This window comes from Mus musculus, chromosome 3 (genome assembly GCF_000001635.26).
Source record: "Mus musculus strain C57BL/6J chromosome 3, GRCm38.p6 C57BL/6J".
Classification (NCBI taxonomy): domain Eukaryota; kingdom Metazoa; phylum Chordata; class Mammalia; order Rodentia; family Muridae; genus Mus; species Mus musculus.
In genome coordinates this window covers 95569425-95595462 of record NC_000069.6, presented here as the reverse complement: position 1 = coordinate 95595462, position 26038 = coordinate 95569425, and the positions used below count along the sequence as shown (strand labels likewise).

Here is a 26038-nt window from a genome sequence, read left to right as displayed (position 1 = left end):
ATCTACATAACAAGCTGGATATAACAATGGGTGTCTGTAACCTCTGAGTGATGGGAGATAGAAACAGGAAAATCATTAGAACATGTTAGCTGTCAGCCTAGCTCCAAGGTTAACTAGAGATTCTGTTTCAAGGAAATAAAGCAAAGAATGGTAGAACTCCTAGGGCATCCAACCTATTTTGGTCTTCATGAGCCACAGCACTACATACACACACATACACACACCAAAAACATTTTCAAAAAATAAAATGGATAGCTTATATGAAGTTTACCTTGATATTTTTATAGGATTACAAGACGGAAAACAGACATATTAAATAAATAAAATCTACAAAGTTTAAGAAGTAAAGGCATTCTCAAGTCAAACAATTAAGGAGGTAGAGATGTTACTAGATGTATATAATCAAATAACTTCTTTAAATTAAATTTTTATGTACATGGATGTTTCTTCTCCATATTTGTCGGGGCCATGAGCATGCCTGGGGTCTACACCAGGCCAGAAAAGGGCATAGGATGCTATGGATCTGATGGCTGTGAGCTGCCATGTGGGTGCCATGTGGGTGCTGGGAATTCAACTCAAGAATTCTCAGTGCTCTTAAATGCTAAGACATCTCTTTAGCCCGGCCAAGTAACTTCTAAGGACAATTATCAAAGCCAAAGTCAACATTTTGTTGATATAAAATAACATCTAATAACATTTAAGTTTTCAAAAGTAAAGCTAATAATAACACCTCTATCTTTGGCATTTGTTTAAGGTCTTCTTGGACAGGAAGGTAGTTGTTTAATAATTATATCCAGAGCCAGCAAGATGGCTCAGTGGGTAAAGGCACTTGCTGCCAAGCCTGACAACCTGGGTTTGGTCCTCAGAACCCTCAGGGTAGAGAGAATGACTTTTACAAATTGTCCTCTGATATCAACATGCATATGCGTACATATGACAGATACTCTCTCTGTCCCTCTTTCTCTGCCTCTTAAACACACACCACACACACACATACACACAACCTCTGCACAAACAAGAACAAACATACCTGCAAACATACACAGAAAAAAAAAGTTAAGTTATAATAGAAGGATAGTGTACCTTACTGCTAGAAAAGCCATGAAAATGTGGTAATTAATTCCACAAGACTATCTCAAGACCAATTCTACTATAAAATAAATGCTCTCTCTAGGAAGAAACAGGACAGTTGCTGTGGATTTGGTCTACCTAGTTACTGAGTTCCAGGACAGTTAAGCAAAACTCTGTCTTCAACAACAACAAAACAATTAAAAAAAAATAGTTGGGCTGGGGAATGTCATTTCTTTGATAAAGTACTTGTCTAACATGTATGAAGCCCTAGGGTCAATCCCCAGCATTATATAAGCACATATATATGGGATTAAGCACATGCCTTAATCCCAGAACTGGAGGTGAAGACAGGAGGATCATGAAGGTCATCCTCTATATATAATGAGTCTTCAGAAAGTCTGGGCTACATGAGACTCAAGTAAAAATAACAATTAAAAAAATTGTTCTTTTTTTCATTTGAAACAAAGCCTCACCATGTAATCCACTGTCCTTAAACTTGCTATCTAGCTCAGGTTGACGCTGAACCCTTGATTATATAGACTAATGATTCCTGAATGACAGAACTGCACTGTGACACTTTGGCCTAAATTCTCTACAAGTAAGGAGTCATTTAGAAATAAAAAAAAAAAATGAGGGCTGGAGAGATGGTTCAGTGTTAAAGATCACTGACTACTCTTTCTGAGGTCCTGAGTTTAATTCCTAGCAACCATATGGTGGCCCACAACCATCTGTAATGGGACCCTATGCCTTCTTCTGGTGTGTCTGAATACAATGACAGTATACTCACATACATAAAATAAATAAATAATAACTTAAATTTAAAAAATAAAAAAAGGTGAAATTATTACTTTGTTTTACTTTTGAGACAGGGTCTTAGCATGGCATTGATGAAGCCTTGGACTTTATAACTACCCTTAGCCTTCCAAGTGTTAGGATACATAGGCATTAATGGGGATTGCTGTTGAAAACAGATATTTTTTTTTAAAAAGATGTATTTAGCCGGGCGTGGTGGCGCACGCCTTTAATCCCAGCACTCGGGAGGCAGAGGCAGGCAGATTTCTGAGTTCGAGGCCAACCTGGTCTACAAAGTGAGTTCCAGGACAGCCAGGGCTATACAGAGAAACCCTGTCTCCAAAAAAAACCAAAAAAACCCCAATCCTCCCCCCCCAAAAAAGATGTATTTATTTTATCTATATGAGTGCTCTATCTGCCTGTATAGCTGCATACCAGAATAGGGTAACAGATTACATTACAAATGGTTGTGAGCCACCATCTGGCTGCTGGAAATTGAACTCAGGATCTCTGGAAGAGCAGCCAGTGTTCTTAATGGTTGAGCCATCTCTACAGATACGTACATACAAATAAAAAAAAAACTTAAAAAATTGTTACAAGATCCACAGAAGAAAATGAAAAACAAAAAAACTAAAAACCTATTGTTCCCCCTGCTCCTTGTTTTGACAAGGTCTCTCTACGTAGTCCTGGCTGTCCTGGAATTCACTATGTACACGCATTAGGCTGGTCTAGAATTCTCAGAGAGCTGCTTGCTTCTGCCTCTTTGAGTGCTGGGGTTTAATGAGTGCACCACCACAAATGGCACACCTGGCTCCCTTTTGGTTTTCTGAGATAGGGTTTCTTTTTTTTTTTTTTAAGATTTATTTATTTATTATATGTAAGTCACTGTAGCTGTCTTCAGACACTCCAGAAGAGGGCATCAGATTTCGTTATGGATGGTTGTGAGCCACCATGTGGTTGCTGGGATTTGAACTCGGGACCTTCAGAAGAGCAGTCGGCGCTCTTAACCACTGAGCCATCTCACCAGCCCCTGAGATAGGGTTTCAAACTGCCAAGTACCTCAGGTTAGCTTTGAATTCAATATGTGAGTGAGATGATCTAGAACTCCTGATCCTCCTGCCTCCACCTCCCCAGTGCTGGAATCATAGATGTAAATCCACCAATCATGGCTTGAAAAAATTATTTATACTATAAGAAACTCAGTTATTTGTTTCTGTAAAACAGATAGTCATGCATATTCCTTGTTTTTATTTGCTTGTTTTAAGACATAGCCCTGATGAGCCTATAACTCATTGGGTAGATCAGGTTGGCCTTGAACTCTTGGGGATGTTCTTGGTGTTGGGAATTCTAGCCTCACAAATGTGTGCCACCATATCTGCTGTTGTTCTTGTCTTTGAAACTTCTCTTCAAAGCTCAAGAAGACTTCACTATATGGGTCTCTTTCTTAGTTTAATAAAAGATCACTGCTCTACCATCAAACTAAGCTAGGAAATAGGTACTAACACAATGCTATCCATCTCTTTCATCTATAATTTTCCAATTAAATTATACTTCAAGTAATTATATTTCTGGATTCTATCTTGTAGATATTCTCTTTCCCATGTTCCTCCAACTCCAATGTAGGTGGAGTCTTACTTCCTAAAATATTCTAAGACTTGTGTGTTTGAATTGAACTAGAAAACTTAAGTCATTACCTCTTTATCTTTTAGCCCCAGGAGCAATACTTCTTCCATAAGAGTGAGGCGGATATCCTTAGAGTCTCCAGGGTCTTCATTATCTGGACTCCTTTCTTGATTAGTGTCTTCCTCACTTTCTATTTTCTTTTCAGAGCTCTTACTTACTTCAGTTCGACGGGTTCTATGAGTTAATGTTGTCATTCTTACCTGTTGGTAAAGAGATGTGAAAAATATCTGTGTGCTTTAGTAAATAAACAAATACAGGTTCACAGAAGACCTACACGCATAAACACACCACATACATGGGAAAATATGTAAGTTTAAATACAGAAAGAGATAGTATAAACATTGAACATGATTCTCTTTTTCAAAGTATAGCAAGCTTAAATTCCAAAGAAAGCAACGAAAAGTGATGACCAATAATTTAAAAGTCCACTAGAAAGACCATATTTTATCATGCTTATTTCTTGGGCATTGCCTACAACCCAGAAGTGAATTTGTATCACCATGAAATGGGTCCCCAAATTAAATAAGATGGGTTAGCAAAACTTCATGAGCATGTGGCTTCTTGAGTTACACATAATTTGTAATTTTTGTAACGTTAAACACATTTTAAAATTATTGTGTATTCACGTACATAATATTTGTGGGTGCTTGTGCCATGTGCACATGAGGAGGTCAGAGAACAACTTGTTGTAGTTCACTTTCTCTTACCTTTCAACAAGTTCTGAGCATTGAAGTCAGGTTGCTTAGCCTGTATAGCAATTGGCTTTACCCACCCATTGAACCATCTCTCCATGTCTATGTTTTAATATTTTTTTCCTTTTAATTTATGTTGTATACATGAGTTTTTTGCCTGCATGTGTGTCTGTGTACCCACATGTCGTGCTTGGTGCCTGAGCAAGTGTGAGTCTCCATGTGGGTGCTGGGAATCAAATCCAGGTACTTTGCATAAACAAGTGCTATTAACCATTGAGCCAACCCTCCAGACCAGTATTTTCTTTCTTTCTTTTATTTTGTTACCATAACAACTCATTTCCAAGTATGGCAATTTAGCATTCTATCTGGTTATTTTGTGAAAACACAAATAACTTCAATAACAACAAAAGCCCAGCAAGAATGTTAAAAGATTATCAAATTTGCAAAAGAAAATGGGGCTAGGGCTGGAGAGATGGCTCAGTGGTTAAGAGCACTGACTGCTCTTCCAGAAGTCCTGAGTTCAATTCCCAGCAATCACATGGTGGCTGACAACCATCTGTAATGGGATCTGATGCCCTCTTCTGGTGTGACTTCTTCAGACAGTGTACTCATATACATGAAATAAATAGAATGTCTTTTTTTTTTTAAGTATAGAATAGGGTTTATTAAGGGCATGGGGAGGGGAGTTACGAGGGTAGTAGAGGCAGAGAAAGAGAGTAGAGAAGTAGAGGAGTCATGAGCACGTGGAGAGAGAGGTGGGACGGGAATGGGGAGAGAAAGGGGAAGGGAAGCAGGGAAAGAGCAAGGGAGGAGCAAGAGACCAAGAGGGCAAGAACTAAAATAAGTCTTTTTAAAGAAAGAATTCATTCAAAAAAGAAAAAGAAAAAGGGGCTAGAATATGGCTCAGTGTTACAGTTACAGCATAGTGTTATTTAGCATATATAAGGTCCTAAGTACCATTCCCATAAATGGGGGAAAAAAAATCTGAGCACACACCCTTTTATACTAAGCATTACACTTGTCTAAGTCATCTGTGATAAAGCTTAAAGTTAGCACAGTTCATACAAATGTAAATGTATTTTATTTTTCGTTTGTTTAGAACGAAACAAAACAGGGTTGCTCTGTGTAAATGTCCTAGCTATCTTGGAATTCATTATGTAGACCAGGCTGGCCTTGAACTTAGAGATCCACCTGCCTCTGCTCCCCAAGTGCTGGAATTAGAGGTGTGTCACCACTGCCTGGTATAAATGTCAATTTTTATGATTAAAAGCAAGTCAAAAACTATCAGCAATTATATATCTTTGAGGTCAAAAGAATAATATTTAAAATGTGCTATGGTTGTGCCTAGTTCAACAATTTTATCTTGCTTTCTTTCTGCCTCTGATCCTTGTGATCTTGGAGTTTTCTTCCTTTTCCTTTCCTCCCTAAATACTGTCTGTCCAGTCTTTGAAGGCCTACTAAAGACAAGTGAGGCCTTAAGGTGAATTCTATCTCTCCACTATGCATATATTAAACACTTAGAAATGGATTTTTCTTCAGTTGTATGTAAACAGAAATTTATACTTAAGCCCTTTAAAATGTTTATTATAGTCCCTCTTTTGTTATGGCTGTCTGTTACATTAAACTTCTCCAGGGCTGAAATATTGTCATCTTTTAATTTTTATATTCTCCATAGCAACTAGCACAATATCTTTAACGTTTTAACTGCTCAAATAAATATATACTCATTAAACAGCACCAGAAATACACACCAAGAGTCTTACAAACAATTCTTCATACAAGCGTATATTTCAAATATAATTTTCAGGGGAAGTAAGAAGAGTGAAGGAACAGAACACAGAACAATGCCTTAGGGTGCCAATTCCATTTGGCATTATTTCCAAACCCAATCCAAGAAACTTTAACACCCCGGGGAGAATGGGGGCAATTTTCTTTGAGGAATTCATCATTTCCCTGTGGCCACTTATTAGTTAAAATACCCTACTTGAAAACATGATGAGCAACAACAAATAAGTAAAAACCACCCTTTCTCTCTAAAGTAAAATACTGACCAGCTCTGTTGGATGTTAAGAAGTGTTATATTTGCTCACCTGACGTTGCTCCTGAGCTGCAGTGGGACGTAGGCTGCAGTTCGCGCTCTCGTTTTGGAGGGCACCTGTTTCCCGTACCCTAGGCGGGTTCCAGTAGGTGAAAAACTTCTCAGCCACACAGAGAGTACAAACTTCCTGATCCTTCGTTGCAGAGAGGGAATAACACATCAGCTTCCTCAGGATCACTAGGCAACCTACCTTGGTGTTTCTTCATTGGGCCAATCAGAAACCCCCAAGTTTGACTCTAGCCAATCGGAGCTTACGAGGGGAGGTCCTCCGGGCTATTGTGTTGCGATCCAGACAAACATCACCAAAAGGAGGCAGGTTTGGGTTCAACCTGACAGCTGGTCTGTCCAATGAAGGAACCTCGGTGGCTGCGAGGAAAAGGCTGCATCCCACCCCGATGAAATTACCCAATCAAAGTATTCTGTGAGATAGCACAGTGCTGCCAATCACGAAAGGATTCTGTTGGCCAATTTCAGTGTAGCAGGTGTTTTTCTGTAGCTGTCTGTATTGGCACTGCTGGTTAAGAAATGTTGGCATCCAAGCAATAAGGCTAAGAGTAAACTCTGAGCTTAACTTTGCCTCTAGAAAAACGTAATCTGACTCGGTTTGTGCTGTTTATACTGAACAGCATGGGTACTATTACACACATAACAGCTCTAGAGGGATGTTATCCCACTTTGATAATCCTGTAGCTACTGTACAGTTTGGAATATGGCTGCTAAAATTACAAGACGGAAACAGATCAAGTTTTTAGGTCTTCCTTTTCTGAAGCAAAGGAAGCAAATAGCTTGGGTGGGGCTAGGTTCCAGGTCTCTCAGCAAAACAATTGTTCACACTACCACTCAAAAGTTCTAAAATGTGTCCACCTCGCGAAAGATATACTTACTTAAATTCTCTCAAAATTAATAGCTGAACACTTTCTGTTAATTAAATAACTAGAAGCCCTGAAAGACCCTGCACACTGAGCATCTTAGTCATGGTATTAAGATGCCGGTCTTTTTTTTATTGGCCATTGCTTTTATCATTTTTGCTCTAAATACATATTTAAAAGTTGTTAATAGGGCTGGTGAGATGGCTCAGCGGTTAAGAGTGCCGACTGCTCTTCCAAAGGTCATGAGTTCAAATCCCAGCAACCACATGGTGGCTCATAACCATCTGTAATGAAATCTGATGCCCTCTTCTGGTGTGTCTGAAGACAGCTACAGTGTACTTACATATAATAAATAAATAAATATTAAAAAAAAAAAGTTGTTAATAACACACTATATCAAAATAGCAAACATTGTTTTAATAGCACCAAGTAAATGGTACAGTTTTAACATAAGTAAAAAGTGTATCCTTACAGAATTTTAAAGTCAGAATAAACACTTCAAAAATGGTTTTAGAGGGCCTTAAAACTTAACACATTTAAAAAAAAAGCTTTCTTTAAAATAGAAGGCAGGTTGTATTCAGTGGATATGAGCAGAATCAATGACATTTGTATTTTTGTTTAGTCAAAAGTTCCCTTGGATTTATCTCAGGTAAACACAATATAATAGCTAAAACTTTTATTAGTTTAATAACTATGAACTACAAAATAATTTTCAGAGGTACAGAAGGCACACCTTCAAATAATACAGCATATTAGTTTAAATGTTGAGAACTGCAAATTTGCATAAGAAAAATAATTTTTAGGTATGTTCCTTTGGTTCACTAACTCTCCTTTTCTTCAGCACTGACTCTTGACTAGATTCCAAGACGTGAAGGACCTGTTAAAAGAAAACAACTACGTAAGAGACTTTAATTTTTTGGGGGTGGGGTTCAAGACAGGGTTTCTCTATATAGCCCTGGCTGTCCTGGAACTCACTTTGTAGACCAGGCTGGCCTCGAACTCAAAAATCCGCCTGCCTCTGCCTCCCAAGTGCTGGGATTAAAGGCGTGAGCCACCACGCTCGGTGAGACTTTAATTTTTTTACAGTTTAAAATTAAAAAAAATGTGTGTATATGTTTGTTTCCCTGTGTGTGGGTAGAGTACATGAATGCAGGTTCCCTTAGATGCCAGAGTGTGGCACTTGATTCTCTAAAGCTGGGATAGAAGGGAGTTGTGAGCTGCCAGATGAGTGTGTTGGGAACAAAACTCTAGTCCTCTGTTAGAGCAGTAGGTGTTCTTAATAACACCTTTCCAGGCCCCCAATTACAAATTTCTTAATATTTATTTGTGGTGTGTTGTGTGTGAAAATACAAGTATGCAGGTCAGAAGACACTTATAGCAGTTGGGTCTCTCCTCTTGTTATGTGGGGTCCTGTAGATCAAATTTAGGTACCAGAGGGCAAAATGCTTTTAATGCTGGAGTATTTCACTGGCCAAAGATTTTCTAGTTTAAATATCTCTTAACTGAGGGCCCTCCCCCTGCTCACAATAAAAATAGTATGCTACAGTAAAATTTCTTTGTTTTTGAGACAGAGTCTCACATGATCTAGAATTGCTTCCTATGCACTATGTATAGCAAAGGTTGGCTTTGAACTTCTCATCTCTCATTGTACACTCAGTGCTGGGATCATGGGAATGTGCTCCTACATATGGTTTGGTGTGGTGGTGAAAGTCTAGTAACACAGGGTTCTATGCATGCTAAGCAGGCACTCTACTGACTGAATGACATCTCCAGCCCAGCATAGGTATTTTCTACTAAGATATGCTACCTGGGATAATTTTATTTATTTGTTTGTTTGTTTGTTTGTTTTTGTTTTTGTTTTTGTTTTTTGAGACAGGGTTTCTCTGTGTAGCCCTGGCTGTCCTGGAACTCACTCTGTAGACCAGGCTGGCCTCAAACTCAGAAATTTGCCTGGGATAATTTTAAAGTAGAGTATAATTTATTGTTGACATACAACTTATCTAAAAGTATATCCTCACAAAAGGTAAGATATTTGAGTTGTTTTAGATAGAAGAAAAATAATTGTAAGATTATATCACTGAAATAGTAAAATAAAAATTGGAGAAATGAAAAGGAAATAAAGATTTTAATCAAAAAACAGGAAAACATTTTACTTTGGGCCATGTGAGATTTAAATCTCTTTTAAGGTAGGGTAGCTCATGCCTATACTTGCAGCAGTTTGGTAGGCAGAAGCATTACGATCACAAGTTCATGCAGCCTCGGCTATATGGTTCCACCAATGCACAAGCTCCATCATGTCTTGATAAACCTTAGGCATCCAGTGTATCCATTTTGTTGTGTTCTTTTCCTTTTGTAGTGCTGAAGATGAAAACCCAAGTCCTCACAAATTAAAGGTAAGAACAATACCTTCATCTCCAGCAGATACATTTGAATATATGCAAAAATGAATTAGAGAACTTCCAACAAAATTCCTTTAATGAACTTTCATTTTCTGGAAAAAATTAAAGTATAAATGACAAACTAGATTGTGGTTCCTAAGAAAGTGTCAGTGTTTAAAACATTAAGAAAAATTTAAGCCTGGAGAGATGGCTCAGTGGTTGAGAGGATGAACTGCTCCTTTAGACCCTATGTTCCATTCCCAGCACCCGTCAGGTGTCTCACAAATCACCTTTAACTCCAAGTCCAGGGCATCTTGTTTGTCACCTACACTCAGGTGCATTTATCTGTGCAGAAACACAAACACATAAACTTACTTTCTTTCTTTCTTTCTTTCTTTCTTTCTTTCTTTCTTTCTTTCTTTCTTTCTTCCTTCCTTCCTTCCTTCCTTCCTTCCTTCCTTTCTTTTTTTTCTTTTTCTTTTCTTTTCTTTCTTTTTTTTTTTTTTTTTTGAGAAAATGTCTCTCTGCACTGCCCTGGCTATTCTGGAATGTTGACCACAGCTTTGAGGTATGTTCATGTGTATCAAAGTTGTTATCTTAATATACAGTAATGACATTCAGATATTTGCCACTTTATTTAACCCATTCAGTATCATTAGACTTACTGTTTTCCTAAATTGACGAAGACTTCTCTTCCGATTTTCTTTAGAAGTTTGTCCTTGTTGATTATTTCCATTTACCTTCACAAAGACAGAAAATTACTATTTCATTATTTCTCAAACAGGCAACAGTTGATTTCTTTAGCCTCATGATATTATATGAAGTTAAAAAGTTACACTGACACATAACTCAGATGCTACATAATTTACCTATTTTAAATACACAGTTGAGTAATTGACCACTATGCTCAGTATTAGAATACTTTCATCTCTCTGGAAGTCCTGTAGAAGGCCCATCTTCTTCAGCTATCGATCTCCTATCCCCCAGTCTCCTGCCATTTCCAATATTTTCTGTTTCAATCACTTTCCAAATGTTTCCTTGTATTTTAAGACAGAGTCTCTCTGTCTTCAGGATAGTCCTGGCTGTCCTGAAACTCACAGAGATCTGCCTGACTCTGCCCCCTTTTATTTATTTATTTATTTATTTATTTATTTATTTATTATTTATACTAGTACACTATAGTTGTCTTCAGACACACCAGAAGAGGGCATCAGATCCCATTACAGATGATTGTGAGCCACCATGTGGTTGCTGGGAATTGAACTCAAGACCTTTCAGAAGAGCAGTCAGTGCTCTTAACCGCTGAGCCATCTCTCCAGCCCCTGACTCTGCCTCCTTAGTACTGGGACTAAGTACTGGATGGGACTTAGTACTAGAAGTCATGACATCCAGTCCCAAATTCTGACTCTCACATGAACAGAATCTTGGTATATGGTCTCTGTGGTTTGGATTCTTCCAGTTTAGTTGTTGTATGTGTATTGATGTTTTATTCATTTTATGGCTGAATAATTCTACTGTATGGCTATAATTTTTTGTCCAATTATCTGTTGGTAGACATTTTTAACTTCTTGATGACAGTGATTAATAACATAGTTATTAAATATTATAATGTAGAAAATTATACATAGTTGTTAAATATTATAATGTAGAAAATTGTCATATTACTTTCTCTAAAAGGTCTTTTTTTTTTTTTGCTTTACATTATTTAACAGAAATTTTTCAAGAAGATTTTTGAGACAGTGTCTTACTAGGTAGATACAAACTTGACATGTAGCCCAGGCTGGCTGAACATTTATAATCTTCTTGCCTATGCTTCTTGAGTGTTACAGGTGTCTGGCACCATCCTGATACATCTTTTCTTATGCTTGAAATTGCCTTTTCAGCTGGAGGTATGGCTCAGTGTTTTGCATGTGTAAGGCCCTGGATTCCTAACAGGGAACAGCTGAAATCTTTTTTTTTTAATTTAATTTGAAATTTTTATTCATGTAAATAGGTGTATGCCATGTGTGTTCAGGTATCAGACAGTTATGAGCCACCCATGGTTGTTGAGAACTGAACTCAGGTCCTCTGGAAGAACAGCAAACAACTCTTAACCACTGAGCCATCTCTCTAGTCCCTCAAATATCCTTAATATTATTGAGCATTTTTATTTCTTGCCCTTCTAAAGCCATTTAATTTGTAGCATCAGAAATACTCTTCCTATGAGCTGATACTAAAACTTTCCAACTTGGGCCATTAAGATAACCCATTGATTAAAGGTTCTTGCCAAGCATGACAATCCAGAGTTTGATTTCTAGCACTCACATGGTGGAAAGGATTGACTACCGTAACTCCTCCCCTAACTTCTACATGCATGCCATGGCACATGTGTATCCACACATATACATGTATAAATGAAATTTTTAAAAATTAAAAACATGCAAAATATTAGTATATCCTCAAAACATTTTAGTGGTACATTACAAGGAAATTTTTATAGTTTTATTGGCAGGCATGTTGGTGCACACTTTTAATCCTGGTACTAAGGAAAGAGAGGCAGGTGGATCTTAGTGAGGTTGAAAGCAGTCTGATCTACAACATTGTGCTACCTAGTGAGATTTTCGTCTAGAAGAAAAAATGAGATTTATTCATCCTAAGGCAATTTCAAGCATAAAAGATGTATCAGGATGGTGCCAGACACCTGTAATCTCAGCACTCAGGAAGCATAGGCAAAAAGATTATAAATGATCAGCCAGCCTGGGCTACAAGTCAAGTTTGTGTCTACATAGTAAGACTGTCTTTTTCTTTCTTTCTTTCTTTTTTTTTTTTTTTTTTTTTTTTTGGTTTTTTGAGACAGGGTTTCTCTGTATAGCTCTGGCTGTCCTGGAACTCACTTTGTAGACCAGGCTGGTCTTGAACTCAGAGATCTGCCTGTCTCTGCCTCCCGAGTGCTGGGATTAAAGGCATGTGCCACCACACCTGGCTTTTTTTTTTTTTTTTTGAAGACTGTCTTAAAAATCTTTTTGAAAGATATTCATCCTAAGTTGAAGCTAGCTAGAAAGAACATTTTGCTGCTAGAAGTAATAATTCTTGACATTTTAAATTTGTGTATCTCCTCCTTTCCCCACCCATTTTAGTAGAGTTTTACCCTGAAGCTCATGCTGGCCAATTTAAGACAAATTACCAATGCACATAAGAAAATCATTAAAAAGAAATGCTGGCAAACAGGGAAGTGTGGGGCATTGGGCTATGCAAAGACAGTCTGATCTCCAGTCGAGCTGAGGTGGAACCCCGGGACTGGTGGTGATAATTCACCTACATGGGATGGAAGGAGTTCTTTCATGTCTCCTGGAACCCTGGCTCCTGTTGAAGTTACTGCCCCCCTCAGCCCACCCAAGAGAAGCATGGCTAGTAGTCATGTAGACAAAGTCCCAAGCTTCTGACCTTCAGACTAAACTCCTCCCCAGTTACCTAGCAACAGTAAAGATAACCCACACCATAAAAGGGGCTGCTTGACCCCTCCTCACTCTCACTCTCTTGCTCTTTTGCTCTTACTCCCCTATCACTCTTCTCTCCTCTCTTCTCTCCTCTCACTCTCTTCCTCTCTCTCCCTCTTACTCTCTAGCCTTTCTTCTCTCTCTCTCTCTCTCTCTTTCCCCTTCTCTTGGCCATGGCTGGTCTCTCTTTCCACCTTCTCTCTTTCCCCCTGCCTTTCTACAATAAAGCTCTAAAACCATAAACTATCTCTATTCATCAAGGCCTGCTGCGCAGACTCTTTCTTGCCTGTGTGGGAACCTCTTTCCCTCAGCCCTCTCCCCATAACCCGGGGGCATAGGGTGTTGCCCTGGGATCCCTTGGTTTCAGGGGCTGCCCCTTGTCCACCCCCCACCCCCACCCAGAGCGGGGTCAGAGGCTTAGATGCCCACCCAGGGCGGAGTGGAAAGCGTCTGGCAGCCTCCCACATCTGCCTGACCAGAGCATAGGGGGAACTCTGGTTGGTGTGGGCTATCCTTCCTCCCCCCTCCTTCCCCAGCCCTCCTTTTTAGTTCCCACAGGGTAGCATAGTGGTGAATGAATTTAACTCCAGCACTCAGGATGAAGAGGCAGGCAGATCTCTGTGAGATCCAGCTTGGTATACATCATGAGTCCCAGAATAGCCAGGGCTATCTATATATAAAAGGAGAGAGAGAGAGAGAGGAGAGAGAGAGAGAAAGAGAGAGAGAGAGACCGAGAGACCCTGTCTCAAAACCAAATCACAACAAACAAAAAAAGAAATACACACATGAAGGGGTAGTTACAAAATTATTTACCATTTTACTCTGAAAGATTTTTCCGCTTCTTGTTTTGCTTTCAGACACATCAAGTTCAGATGTTTTACTGACTAACTGTTCAACCTAGAAAAGACATTTCACAAAACTTTATTACATACAATAATTAAACTCAAAATAAGTGGCGTCCAAACTATTAACTACATAATTTTTCAGTTTATTTTGGACATAGTGCCTCACACTTTAATCTCAGCATTCAAGCAGCAGTTAAGAAGGAGGACTGACATAAATTTGGGGTCAGTCTCATTTAGTGAGTTCCAGGCTAGCTAAGGTTACATAATAGGACCCTCTTTTGACCCCTCAAACAAACAAACAAACAAAAATATGTAAGTTTTATTTAGCTCTGAAGTTCTTAGAGTCTATGAATATTACTTTTTTTTTTAACACTTATTTACTAGGGAGAGAAGCACGTGCACCATTGTGTGTATGTTAGAGATTAGAGGACATCTTGAAGGAATTGGTGTTTTCCTTCCATCATGTGAGTCCTAGGAATCAGATTGAGGTCATCAGGTCTGGTAGCAAGACCTTAGACCTGCTGAGCTATCCTACTAGCCCTCTACAAGCATCATAAGATTTATTATTAAATAAGCTCACAATGATATACTAAAAAACTTTTTAATGTATAGTAATTTTATCATAATAGTTTATTTAGGGCTGGAAAGCTGGCTCAGTGGTTAAGAGCACTCACTGCTCTTCTGAAGGTGCAGAATTAAAATTCCAGCAACTACATGGTGGTTCACAACCACCTGTAATGGGATCAGATGCTCTCTTCTGATGTGTCTGAAGAGAGTGTCTGTGTGCTCATATACATAAAATAAATAAATAATTATTTTAAAAATAATTTATTTAAATGCATACTTTTATTCAATAACACTAAGAAAATCTGAGGAATAATAAAATAAGTATATAAGCAACCATCTTTAAATAAAAGCTAGTACAGGGGCTAGACAGATGGCTCAATGGTAAAGAGCACTGTCTACTCTTACAGAGGACCAAAGGTCCTTGCACTTATATGGTGGCTTACAACTGGCTGTAACTCCGTACCTAGGGGATCTGATGTTCTCTTCTAGCCTCTATAAGCAACACACACACACACACACACCTTACTCAAACACAAAAAATAAATCTAAAAATAATTTAAGGCCTGATGGTTCACAACTATAATTCCAGCACTCAAGAAGAAGTAGAAATATGGCTACAAGTTTGAGTCCAGCTTCCACTACATAATGAATTCCAGGCTAAACAGGGGTACCTTGTAAGACCCAGGCTCAAACAAACAAGTAAAGTAAAACAGAACAAAATAAAATTGAAAGTCAGATGGAATGACCAAGTTTATACCTGACAATGAGAAATTGAAGGACTTTGGCTCTTTTTGAATTGCATAGTTTCTTCTTCCTTACAATCTAAATTTGGTTCTGTAAAAAAAAAAATAAGAAGAGAAGAAAGTTAAATGGTATGAAATTGAATTAGTAGTTAATAAACATTTTTGTTAGCTTCTTACCTTTGATTTCAGAAGCTCCAGAGTTTTCATTCTGTTCGTTCATTTTAGTTTTAATGTCAAAATTATTCTATATAAATATGAAAAATTGAACATACTTTAACAATAAATGAAAACAATTAAGTAGTAATATTAGTGAACACATTTGCTTTATGTATATGATAAATACAACTATCTTATGCTTGTTAGAAATACAAATGGTGCTAGAATTACTACCAAAAAGGATTTTTTTTTTCTTTTTTTGAGGGTTTCTCTGTGTAACAGCTTTGGCTATTCTGGAACTTGCTTTGTAGACCAGTCTGGTGTCACATCTGCCTAATTCTGCTCCTAATTAAAGGCATGCACAACCATACCCAACCCACAAATTTTATTCAAAAAAAATAAACTCTACTTTTTAGGGTTGTTTTAAGGGTAACAAAAAAGCATATTTTTCAAAATTATGTGCTTATTCTAAATCTTTAGATCTTATTGTTTGAGAGCATTGAATTAAGTAGGTTTACACAGCTATACATATAACTGAACATGTCAACTCTTCAGAAAGTCACTGGAGGATGAACATATGGTATGATAGAAATAACTGGCTTAAGGTCTAAATTATTGTTCCCTTTGTGAAGTGTGTAAGAGAAACTCAAATATTTTGTGTATGCATCTATATAAATGCATGTATACACATGTGTAGGAATTAGGATGTAGAGGCCAGAGGTTGATATAGGTTGTTATCTTGTATCATTCTTTATATGTTAATGAGACAGGGTCTCACTGTTTCCCTGACTGGTCTGGAATTTATTATATAGTCCAGGCTGGCCTTGATCTCACAGTTATCTGACTGCCCATGCCTCCTGAGTGTTGGGATTTAAAGGTGTACATCACCTTGCCAGAATTATTTATATATTTTTGAGACAACATCTATAATTGACTGAAGCTGAATGTTTTGGTTAGCAAGTTCCTGGAGTCCTCCTATTTTCTAGCCTCGACTCTCCCAGTGTAAGGATTACAAATTTATCACAATCATATGCAGTTTTTACACGGGTTCTGAGAAACTGATTACACATATCTTCATGCTTGTGCAACAAAAACCTTACCCATAGAACCATTTCTTTCAGCCTAAGACTGAAATGTTTTTTAAAAGATTTTATTATATATATATATACACACACACACACACACACACACACACACACACACACACACACACACACATATATATGTATGTATATATGTATGACGAGTACACTGTAGCTGTCTTCAGATACACCGGAAGACGGCATCGGATCCCGTTACAGATGGTTGTAAGACACCATGTGGTTGCTGGGAATTGAACTTAGGATCTTTGGAAGAGCAGTCAGTGCTCTTAAACGCTGAGCCATGTCTCCAGCCCGAGACTGAAATATTTTAAAGAATGCTACAAAAACCCTAGCTGCCATGGTGGTTCATACCTATAATCCCAACACTCAGGAGGTGAAGGCAGGAGAACTAGGAGTTTAACAATAGCCTCAGCTACAAAGCAAGTTAACAGCTGGACTAAATTTTTTAAAAACAAGTGCCTGTGAGATGATGCAGCAGGTAAAGTGCTCAAGGCACAGGCCTAGCAATCAGAGGTTGATCCACAGTACGGCCAGCCATTTGATTCAGTCTCAAAATAAAATAAAGTTCTTCCAACTTACTACAGTATTTTATTACAGTATTTCTAGAAACATTAAAATCTATCAAACTCCTCAAAACCAATGTTTGCTACTACTGTACTTTATAACTCTTCAAATATGTTCACACTTACATGATTTTCATCTTCCACATCATCTTTGTCCATTAGAATTTTTTCAAATTGTGTTTTTGATTCTTTTGGTTTTAGTATGGTTGAATCAATATTTTCCATTCGTTCCTTCTCAGTGGTCACTTTTAATCTGAAGGTGTGAAAAGGTGTTGGGACTTCTCCCACATTTAAGTATGTAGGGTCCCCATCAAATATTACTCCTTCACAGTCACCATCCTTAAAACCTGGTGGTTGGTAATCTGGGGGTGTAACTGCATAAAAGGAAGTATAAATGACTGTTTTTAAAACTGAAGAAGCTCAACTACTCATAAAAATACAGTAAGACTGAATTCAGATGGAAAAACCTAAGCTGAAATATAGAGATGCTCCTCTTGTCACAATCCTCATGCCTTAATTTGAATTTCTTATATTTAAAATATTATGCATATAATAGGAATTTTTCATGTTTGTATATGTTCTAGGAAATATCCTAAATATTTAAAAAATATTTATTTACTTTATGTATTTTATGTACACTGTAGCTGTCTTCAGACACACCAGAGGAGGGCATCCATTACAGATGGCTGTGAGCCACCATGTGGTTGCTGGGAATCAAACTCAGGATTTCTGGAAGAGGAGTCAGTGCTATTAACCACTGAACCATCTCTCCAGCCCTTAAATAGCCTTTAAAAATGCAGGAAGGTCTTTTTTTTTTTTTTTAATTAGGTGAAGGTCTTCTTTTTTAGTACTCTGCAAGTATAAGGGGCTGGTAGTAACAAGAGTTCTGCTTTAGCCCCTCTGTAATTTTAACAGTTCATATTATATTTTTTTATATGGTTGCAACATAATTTACTTACAAATCTCCAAGGAAGATACTCTACTTGTTTATACTTTGTTCCTATTTTAGCTACAGCTATAATGAAAATTCTTATTAATATATAATCTTGAATATTTGTACAAGCTACTCTCAAAATATATTTTTTAAAGATTTATTTATTATTATATATAAGTACACTGTAGCTGTTTTCAGACACACCAGAAGAGGGTGTCAGGTCTCATTATGGATGGTTGTGAGCCACCATGCAGTTTCTGGGATTTGAACTCAGGACCTTAGAAAGAGCAGTCAGTGCTCTTAACCGCTAAGCCATCTCTCTAACCCCCAAAATATTTTCTAGTTATATAATTTATAAATTAAAATATTAAAATTTGAGGTGAGAGATACAGCTTCATAGAATGCTTGCTTAGTTCACACCAGGCTTTAAGTTCAAGCCCCAGGATCACAGAACCAAAAAGTTGTGGTTTTCTTTGTTTAACCACCACAGAGCCAAAATCTTTGTTGTTTTTTTAAAACCAGTTATGAAGTGTTTATTCATTATATATACCTGAAGGAAACATTGGACATTTATATTTCCTTTTTTCCATAATAAAATTATAAAGAGTTGATGTAAAATAGTTTTAACATTAAAACACAACTGGATTAGAAATGCATTTTAAATATTTAAATGCAAATACTTGTTTTCCAATATTCATTTTATTTTTATTCATTTTGTGTGTGTCTGCCTGTCTGCCTGTCTGTCTGTTTGTCCACATGAATGCAGGTGCCTGGGAATGCCAGAAGAGGATATTGGATCACCCTGGACATGGAGTAACAGGCATGTCTTCTGTTTATCCAACACAATTGGTGCTGACAACCAAAATCCAGTCCTCTACAAGAACAGCGAATGCTCTGAACATGAGTCAGCTTGCCAGGTCCCAATGTTTCTTTTTCAAATACACATATTAAATCCAAGTTTTCTAATTTCAAAGACTCTGCAACAATTTAGGTGCCAAAACATTAAAAATGGAAAACAATTTTTGAAATAAAATTAAAACAAGACATATTGCAACAAATAGTACCTTCATCATAGTAAAAAAGTTTCATGGTCAGACAAACATCATTAGGTAATGGTCCTAGATTTTGCATTAAGACATAAATCTTCCGAATGAGGAGAATACTTGCTTTCTTGGTGTCAGCAGATGTTGTACTAGATTTATTGTTTTGATTTTTGCTAGAAAATAGGAAATAAATTTCTTTCATAAGATTTGTGACTTCTAACATTAGTTCACATTTTAACAATTTGAGATTATTCCTTCAAAAAAAAAAGTTACCGGTTGAATGTTATCACAAAATATCTTAATGCCACTATTATAAAAACTCAGTATCACTATTAACATCATAATAAGCTAAATGTTTTACATACATAAAATAAACATTATTCATTTTATACAATGTTTAAAGGAAATAAATGATGGATTTTAAATATATTTCTAACCACTCAAATACTTTTTTGTAAATAGTATATAATCAGCACATAATTTTGTCTTGTGGCATTTTAAGTCTTGCTCCATTTTGAAAGCTTGTCTGAGGTTTCAAAGCCTGAATGAAGAACATTCCCCCACTAGCTTCAACTGAGTGTAAAACATTGGGAGTAAATCACTGGGAGAGGTGATAAAGGAAGGGAGCACCAAGCTAGGCTGCCAGGTCAGCCAAATTAACATTGGGGATGAACAATGTTTGACAGATGTCACAGCCACATCAACCTCATATTCCACTACTCCATTTTGTGAAGTCAAATTACTAACTGGGAGTTTGAGAAATTTCAGAAATAACCTTGAAGTCTAGCTAAATAGCATAATAATAAATGGCAACTGGTAATATAAAAGGAAAACTATAGAACAATACCTTATAAAGTCCATGATTGGTCCATTTTTGGTGTACTTGAATTTAAACTGGTAACATTCTGAAATTGTCTTAAATAGAAAATATTAAAGTTATGTAACTGATACATAATTCTGACTGCCAAATGTAAACATTGCTTTCAAACAATCTGTCAGTAGTTTCCTCTAATGTGTTAATTTCCTATTGGTCTACTGGAGTTTCAAGTGCTCATAGTTAATGCTGATGGTTGGGATTTGGTACTTAAGTTGTGGAGAAAGAGTCCCCGATTCACTGCAATGACTGTGACAGATATTAAATGGGAGAAATAGTCAAGTGGGGGAGGAGTCACACCTCAGCAGAGTGGGTAAGGGCTGTAGTTTGAATTGCCTGAAAAGTTTATGTATTGGAAACTTAAATCCCTAGTGCAATAATTTTAGGAATTTTTTCCTGGTAGTGAAGAATTATGACTGTTTTCTCTGAAGTCATAATTCTTCTTTTTTTAGTAACAATTCTTGATGACACTGATTTTTCACAGTATCTAGGATGCTTGTTTTAGCAGAAAAGCATTTGAAGCCAATTTGATTAACTAGTGCTAAACAAAAGCAAAAAGACTGCATTGGGTAGATACCTATCAAATCTATAGCATTTTTATTACTAACCTAAATGAGCCCACTAGACAGGACAATCAAATACAAAAGTTGATACTTTGAGTTGACACATTTAGATTACAATTGACTATTTAGAGGAAAGGAATGTGATTTTTAAAAAAAGATTTATTTATTTATGTTACGTATATGAGTACACTGTAGTTGTCTTCAGACACACCAGAAGAGGGCATCAGATCCCATTACAGATGGCTATGAACACCATGTGGTTGCTAGGAATTGAACTCAGCACCTCTGGAAGAGCAGTCAGTGCTCTTAACCACTGAGCCATCTCTCCAGCCCCAGGAATGTGATCTTAAAGAAGTAATTACATTAAGGCGGTGACTCTCAACCTTCCTAATGCTGTGACCTTTTAATACAGTTCCTCATGTTGTGGTGACCAGGAATCATAAAATTATTTTAATTGCTACTTCATGTAATTTTGCTACTCTTAGGAATTTTAATATAAATATCTGTGTTTTCCAATGGTCTTAGGTGGCCCAAGTGAAAGGGTAGTTTGACCCCCCCACTCCCCCCACCCCACCCCCTGCCAAAGGGGGTTGAGACTCACAGGTTGAGAATCACTGGGTTAAGGTGACCTCGCCCTCATGAATTAATTCAGTTGTCACAGAAGTAAGGGCTAATATGGTTGCGTGTGTTCCTTATAAAAAATGGTTTTGTATATGTTTATCTTCCACTGAATGTGTGTGTGTGCACGCTCGCGTGTGTGCGCACGCGTGCGTGTGACAGTGAGAGAGGAGAGATAAATAGAGATAGGGAGAGAGAAGGCCATTACTAAATTTTGTTTACCCCTAGATGTTCAACTTCCCAAACTTTGCAGTTAGAAGAAATAAATTCATAACTTAGATCCTAGCCTCCAGAATCATAAAATAAAATGAACCTTTATTTGTATAAATTACCAAGTGTCTGAAATAGAAAAGAAAGTAAGATAATTACTAAGAATAAGATTTTTTTGTTATTATTATTTACACCATTATTATTTTGTCATGAGTCTAGGTTTGCTTAAAACTCACTGTGTAGCTAAGTATTAACATTGAACTCTAGTTCCTCTTGGTTCTTCTTCCAAAGAGAAATGATAACAGCCAAGTACCACCATATCCAGCAAGAACAGATTTAAAAAAAACTTTAAAGACAGGGTCCCACTATGTAGTCCTGACTAGCCTGGAAGTGGATTAGTAGACCAAGATAGCTTTGAACTCACAGAGATATGACTCCCTCTGCCTCCTGAGTTCTGGGATCAAAAGTATGAGGACTGTGTTACCAAATCCAGGAGGTTTTAAAGTCTGGCTAGACTATAACCACATGTAAACCATTTAAGCTTTCTATTTCCGTAGCTGATAAAGGAATTGAACATAGTACACATCTTATTAATTACAAATTATTATCAAATGGGTAATCTATAGAGCCTTTAACAAAGTTGTTAGCACACAAATATTTAATAAGTACAATTAGTGCACAGTAAGGCTGCTTACTTAATAATGAAGACAATACATAACTATAAAAATGAAGTAATGAAGCTAGGCATCATAGCACATGCCTTTAATCCCAGCACTCAGGGAAGCAGAGGCAGGCAGATCTCTATGAGTTTGAGGTCAGCCTAGTATACATAGTAAGTTCTGTGGTAAGCAGGGCTATATATAGAGACCCTGTCTCAAGAAAAAAAAAAAAAAACCAAAGAACAACCCAGTAATGAATATTTTCTGAATAGTTAACTTAATCATAACCTTTCCCTCAAAAGATCTACTTTGACATTATGGATATATATTAAGCATTACTTGTTGGCAAGAGTTTCAAAGAAAAAACACATACCCCTTCTCAACCTTGGACTATTTAGCTTATAAAATCCACTGAGTTTAATTACAGCCACTTGCACACACATGGGTATTATGTTAATGAATCATGAGCAACTTACAAATGGTTATTCCATTAAAGAAAGAGGACTCTCCTTTCCTCAGCAACCATTAACTGTCAATACTGCCTCAGCTAATGATGGAGATAGTTTGCTTTCTTTGCATGTCAGTACACACTCAGGAGTAGAAGATAAGCTTTCTTTAAAAAATGTTTCATTTGTTTATTTATAAGTTTTAGATATTAAAGGTTGGCTTCAATCTCTTTATATAGTGAATAGATAACCTGAACTTCTGATCCTCTTGACAGCCAGTTCCCAAGTTCTGTAATTTGAGGTGTATGCCACTATATCTAGTTTACTAAGGGATGTGTATAGGTTAGACAAACTTTCTACCAACTGAGCCATATCCTAAGCTCTGATCAATTCAAATATGCTTCCAGGACTAAGTCAAACATTACATTTTAATGGTTAGAGTCCCCACATGGTGAGCTGGTTTTCCTAGTTTAAATTCTGTTTTTATCTAATTTCCATATGACCTTAGGTAAGAAACTTTGAATCCAGAGAAATGGCTTAGCTGATAAAAGAGCTTGGTATACACGCTTGAGTGACAGAACCCAAATTTCAAGAACCCATATAAAAACTGCTGAATGTGGTTGCATGCACTGGTAATCCTAACATTGTGAAGGAGCAGGACAGGAGGACCACTAGGGTTTGCAGGCTAACATCCTAGCTTCCAGTTCACTGAAAGAATCTATCTCAAAAGAAGGAGAGTGATAAAGCAGGACACCCAATTTGTGTGCACAACCTTTGTGTATCTGCATCACAGATTAAAAAAAAAATTATTAATCTGTAAGGGGTGATAATTCTAATTAGGTTATGATGAATAAATGAAGAATAAAGCCTGCTATAGAATAAGTACACAAGTTCTTCCAAAGGCTTCGTAATGTGGTTTGTGGTAGAGAGCTTGCCTATCTGTTCTAGGCCCTAGGTTCAACCCCTAGTAAAACAATAAAATAAAAATAATACAGAAATCCCCAAAATTCAGAGTGGTAGCCCATACCTGTAGCCCCAGGAGGTGGAGGCAGGAGTATCTCTGTGAGTTTAAGAGGAGCCTGGGCTTCATAGTGGGTTTCAAGGCAGTCTATGCTAAGAAAGAAGTCTCTGTCTTTGATAAAGATGGGGAAGGTAGAAGTAGATGTTAGTGGCACTCCAGAGGCAGAGGCAGAGGACAAGGCCAAGGCAGACAGATCTCTGTGAGTTTGAGGTCAGCCTGTTTTACAGGGCCAGTTCCAGGACAGCTAGGGTTACATGGGGAAATCCTGTCTAAAAAAAAGTGGAAGGTGTAACTCAGTGGTAGAGGGCTTGCCTACAATACAGGAAACCAGGTTTGGTAGCACCTATCTGTAAATATCAGGACAAAGGGTGTGAGGATCAGAAATTCAAGGTCATCTTCAGTTACATAGCAAATTTGAAGCTATCCTAGCTTACATAGGTTGACCTTGTCTCAACATAAAAAGACTACTGTAAAGAGAGGCCCCTTGGTCTTGCAAACTTTATATGCCTCAGTACAGGGGAACGCCAGGGCCAAGAAGTGGGAGTGGGTGGGTAGGAGAGTGTGTGTGGGGGGAGAGGGTATGGTGTGGGGGGAGAGGGTATGGGGGACTTTTGGGATAGCATTTGAAATGTAAATGAAGAAAATACCTAATTTAAAAAAAAGGACTACTGTATGGAGTCAGATGTCAGGCAACATAGGTTATTTCTAATAGTTTATTAGACTTGTGGGCTAAAATCAGTCACAAAGATCTCTCATAGTGAGTATATTTATCTTTTAAAATATAACAACACTAAACAAACCTCACCTCAGAAGTTTTACAAGGTTCAAACATGAAAAAAATATGGAAGTATATTTATTAAAATATAAAAGCATAACAGTGGTGACATACACCTTTGATCTCAGCACTGGGAGGTAGAGGCAAATGAATTTCTGTGAGTTCAAGGCCAGACTAGTCTACAGAGCTAGTTCCAGGACAGCCAGGGATACATAGAGAAATCCTGTATCGAAAAGACAAAACACCCCTCACAAAAGCATAAACCATTAAAAGAGTGTGTGTTTAGATATTAGAAGCATTTCTAACATTTCTAACTCAAGCACACTTACCTGAGGATCTCCTGGATTGGTGTATACCTAGGTAAAAATGAATTACAATTAAGTAAAGTCCTTACTTTGGACAAAACTATACATTAAAGTATTAAGTTGATTTAGTGAAACAAAACAAAAATCCAAAATTATCTTTCCAATAAGGTATACTTCTTTTTCCCCACAGGATACATCAGCTGATTGAATAAAGTGACAAAAATCATCTGATAGTTTCAATGCCATTTAATAAAGGGAAAAATTGACAGTGTTAAAAAATACAAGTACTTACAGCTAGAATGATCATCCTTAGCTGAAATACAACAGAGAACAAAATCTTAATTGTATTCTATAAAATGCATTTTCAAGATGGATCATAAAAATTCTTTGTAATAGTTCAGAGGCTTGGGAGTACAACTCAGCAGTAGAACATCCACTTAGCACATGCAAGACCTTGAGTTCCATCTTTGGTGCTTCCCCACCCCCAGAGAAGAACTTTTATTCTATCTTTTAAACATTTCTTTCTTTTCCTTCTTTCTTTTCTTTCTTTCTTTCTTTCTCTCCCCCCCCCTCTTTCTTTTTGGAGTGGGGTAAGGGCATGGTGCTTTTTCAGAGTCTCACTAAGTATAAGTAGCCTTGGCTGTCATAGAAATTGCTATGTAGTCCAGGTTGGCCTTGAACTTAGAGATTCACTTGCTTTTGCCTACTGCCTGCTGGAATTAAAGGCCTATACCAGGATACCCAGCACTCAACATTTACTTCTGAAAACAAGTAACCATTGTGGAAAATACACTTCATGCATATTCTCCCAAATAATTTCTTTTTTTTTTTTTTTTTTTTTTAAAGATTTATTTATTGTTATATGTAGGTACACTGTAGCTGTCTTCAGACACACCAGAAGAGGGCATCGGAGCATCGGATATCATTGCAGATGGTTGTGAACCACCATGTGGTTGCTGGGATTTGAACTCAGGGCCTTTGGAAGAGCAGTCAGTGCTCTTACCCGCTGAGCCATCTCACCAGCCCCCGCCAAATAATTTCTTTTCGCTTGGCTTTCTGATGGCTGAAATTCATGTCAGCATTTTATTTCCCTCTGTTAAGAGACAGAGGCAGGAAGATCTTTGTGAGCTTGAGGTCAGCCTGGCTTATATAGTGAATTCCAGGCTGTCAGACCTACAAAGTGTGACCCTGGCTCAAGAAAGAAACAAATAGGGCTGGAGAGATGGCTCAGTGGTTAAGAGCATTGACTACTCTTCCAGAGGTCCTAAGTTCAATACCCAGCAACCACATGCTGGCTAACAACAATCTGTAATGGGAGTTGATGCCTTTTTCTGGTGTGTCTGAACAGTGTAGTCATATACATAAAATAAATCTTTTTAAAAAAGAAAGAATAATAAAAGTAATTCCAGTTCTCTATAGCTTTCCTAAAATGCTTAGTCATTTATCACTATTAGAAAATATTTATTTCTTTTTGTTGCTGTTGCTTTTTGAGACAGGGTTTCTCTGTGTAGCCCTAGCTCTCCTGCAAATCATTCTGTAGACCAGGCTGGTCTT

At 37.4% G+C, this 26038-nt stretch overlaps 2 protein-coding genes and 1 long non-coding RNA gene across 10 annotated transcripts in view; 1 reads left to right on the top strand and 2 right to left on the bottom strand.

Moving 5' to 3' along the window:
* Golph3l (golgi phosphoprotein 3-like) overlaps nt 1–6548 on the bottom strand; it is a 30333-nt gene extending 23785 nt beyond the window's left edge. For 2 of the 4 annotated variants that reach the window (NM_146133.3, NM_001177670.1), the window contains exons 1-2: nt 6329–6529; nt 3558–3746 (exon numbers count right to left, since the gene is read on the bottom strand). In NM_146133.3, coding sequence (NP_666245.2) covers nt 3558–3746; nt 6329–6496 — 357 coding nt within the window. In that variant the 5' untranslated portion in view covers nt 6497–6529. Of the gene's footprint in view, nt 1–3557; nt 3747–6328 lie in introns of all 4 variants that reach the window. The other 2 variants (XM_017319544.2, NM_001177669.1) reach the window with 2 other exon arrangements.
* Nucleotides 6549–6645: 97 nt separating this feature from the next.
* Nucleotides 6646–9582, top strand: Gm40097. Its single transcript, XR_867468.2, has 3 exons — nt 6646–6818; nt 8047–8103; nt 9562–9582. It is a non-coding gene; the product is annotated as a predicted gene, 40097 (long non-coding RNA).
* The window catches only part of Hormad1 (HORMA domain containing 1), a 28187-nt gene continuing 9748 nt past the window's right edge, over nt 7600–26038 (bottom strand). For 2 of the 5 annotated variants that reach the window (NM_001289534.1, NM_026489.3), the window contains exons 6-16: nt 24777–24797; nt 24509–24535; nt 19861–19928; nt 19035–19186; nt 17163–17410; nt 15392–15458; nt 15229–15305; nt 13873–13956; nt 10249–10323; nt 9874–9928; nt 7603–8082 (exon numbers count right to left, since the gene is read on the bottom strand). In NM_001289534.1, the coding sequence (NP_001276463.1) occupies nt 9905–9928; nt 10249–10323; nt 13873–13956; nt 15229–15305; nt 15392–15458; nt 17163–17410; nt 19035–19186; nt 19861–19928; nt 24509–24535; nt 24777–24797 (843 nt within the window). In that variant the 3' untranslated portion in view covers nt 7603–8082; nt 9874–9904. Of the gene's footprint in view, nt 8083–9664; nt 9929–10248; nt 10324–13872; nt 13957–15228; nt 15306–15391; nt 15459–17162; nt 17411–19034; nt 19187–19860; nt 19929–24508; nt 24536–24776; nt 24798–26038 lie in introns of those variants that run through there. The other 3 variants (NM_001373886.1, NM_001289532.1, NM_001289537.1) reach the window with 3 other exon arrangements.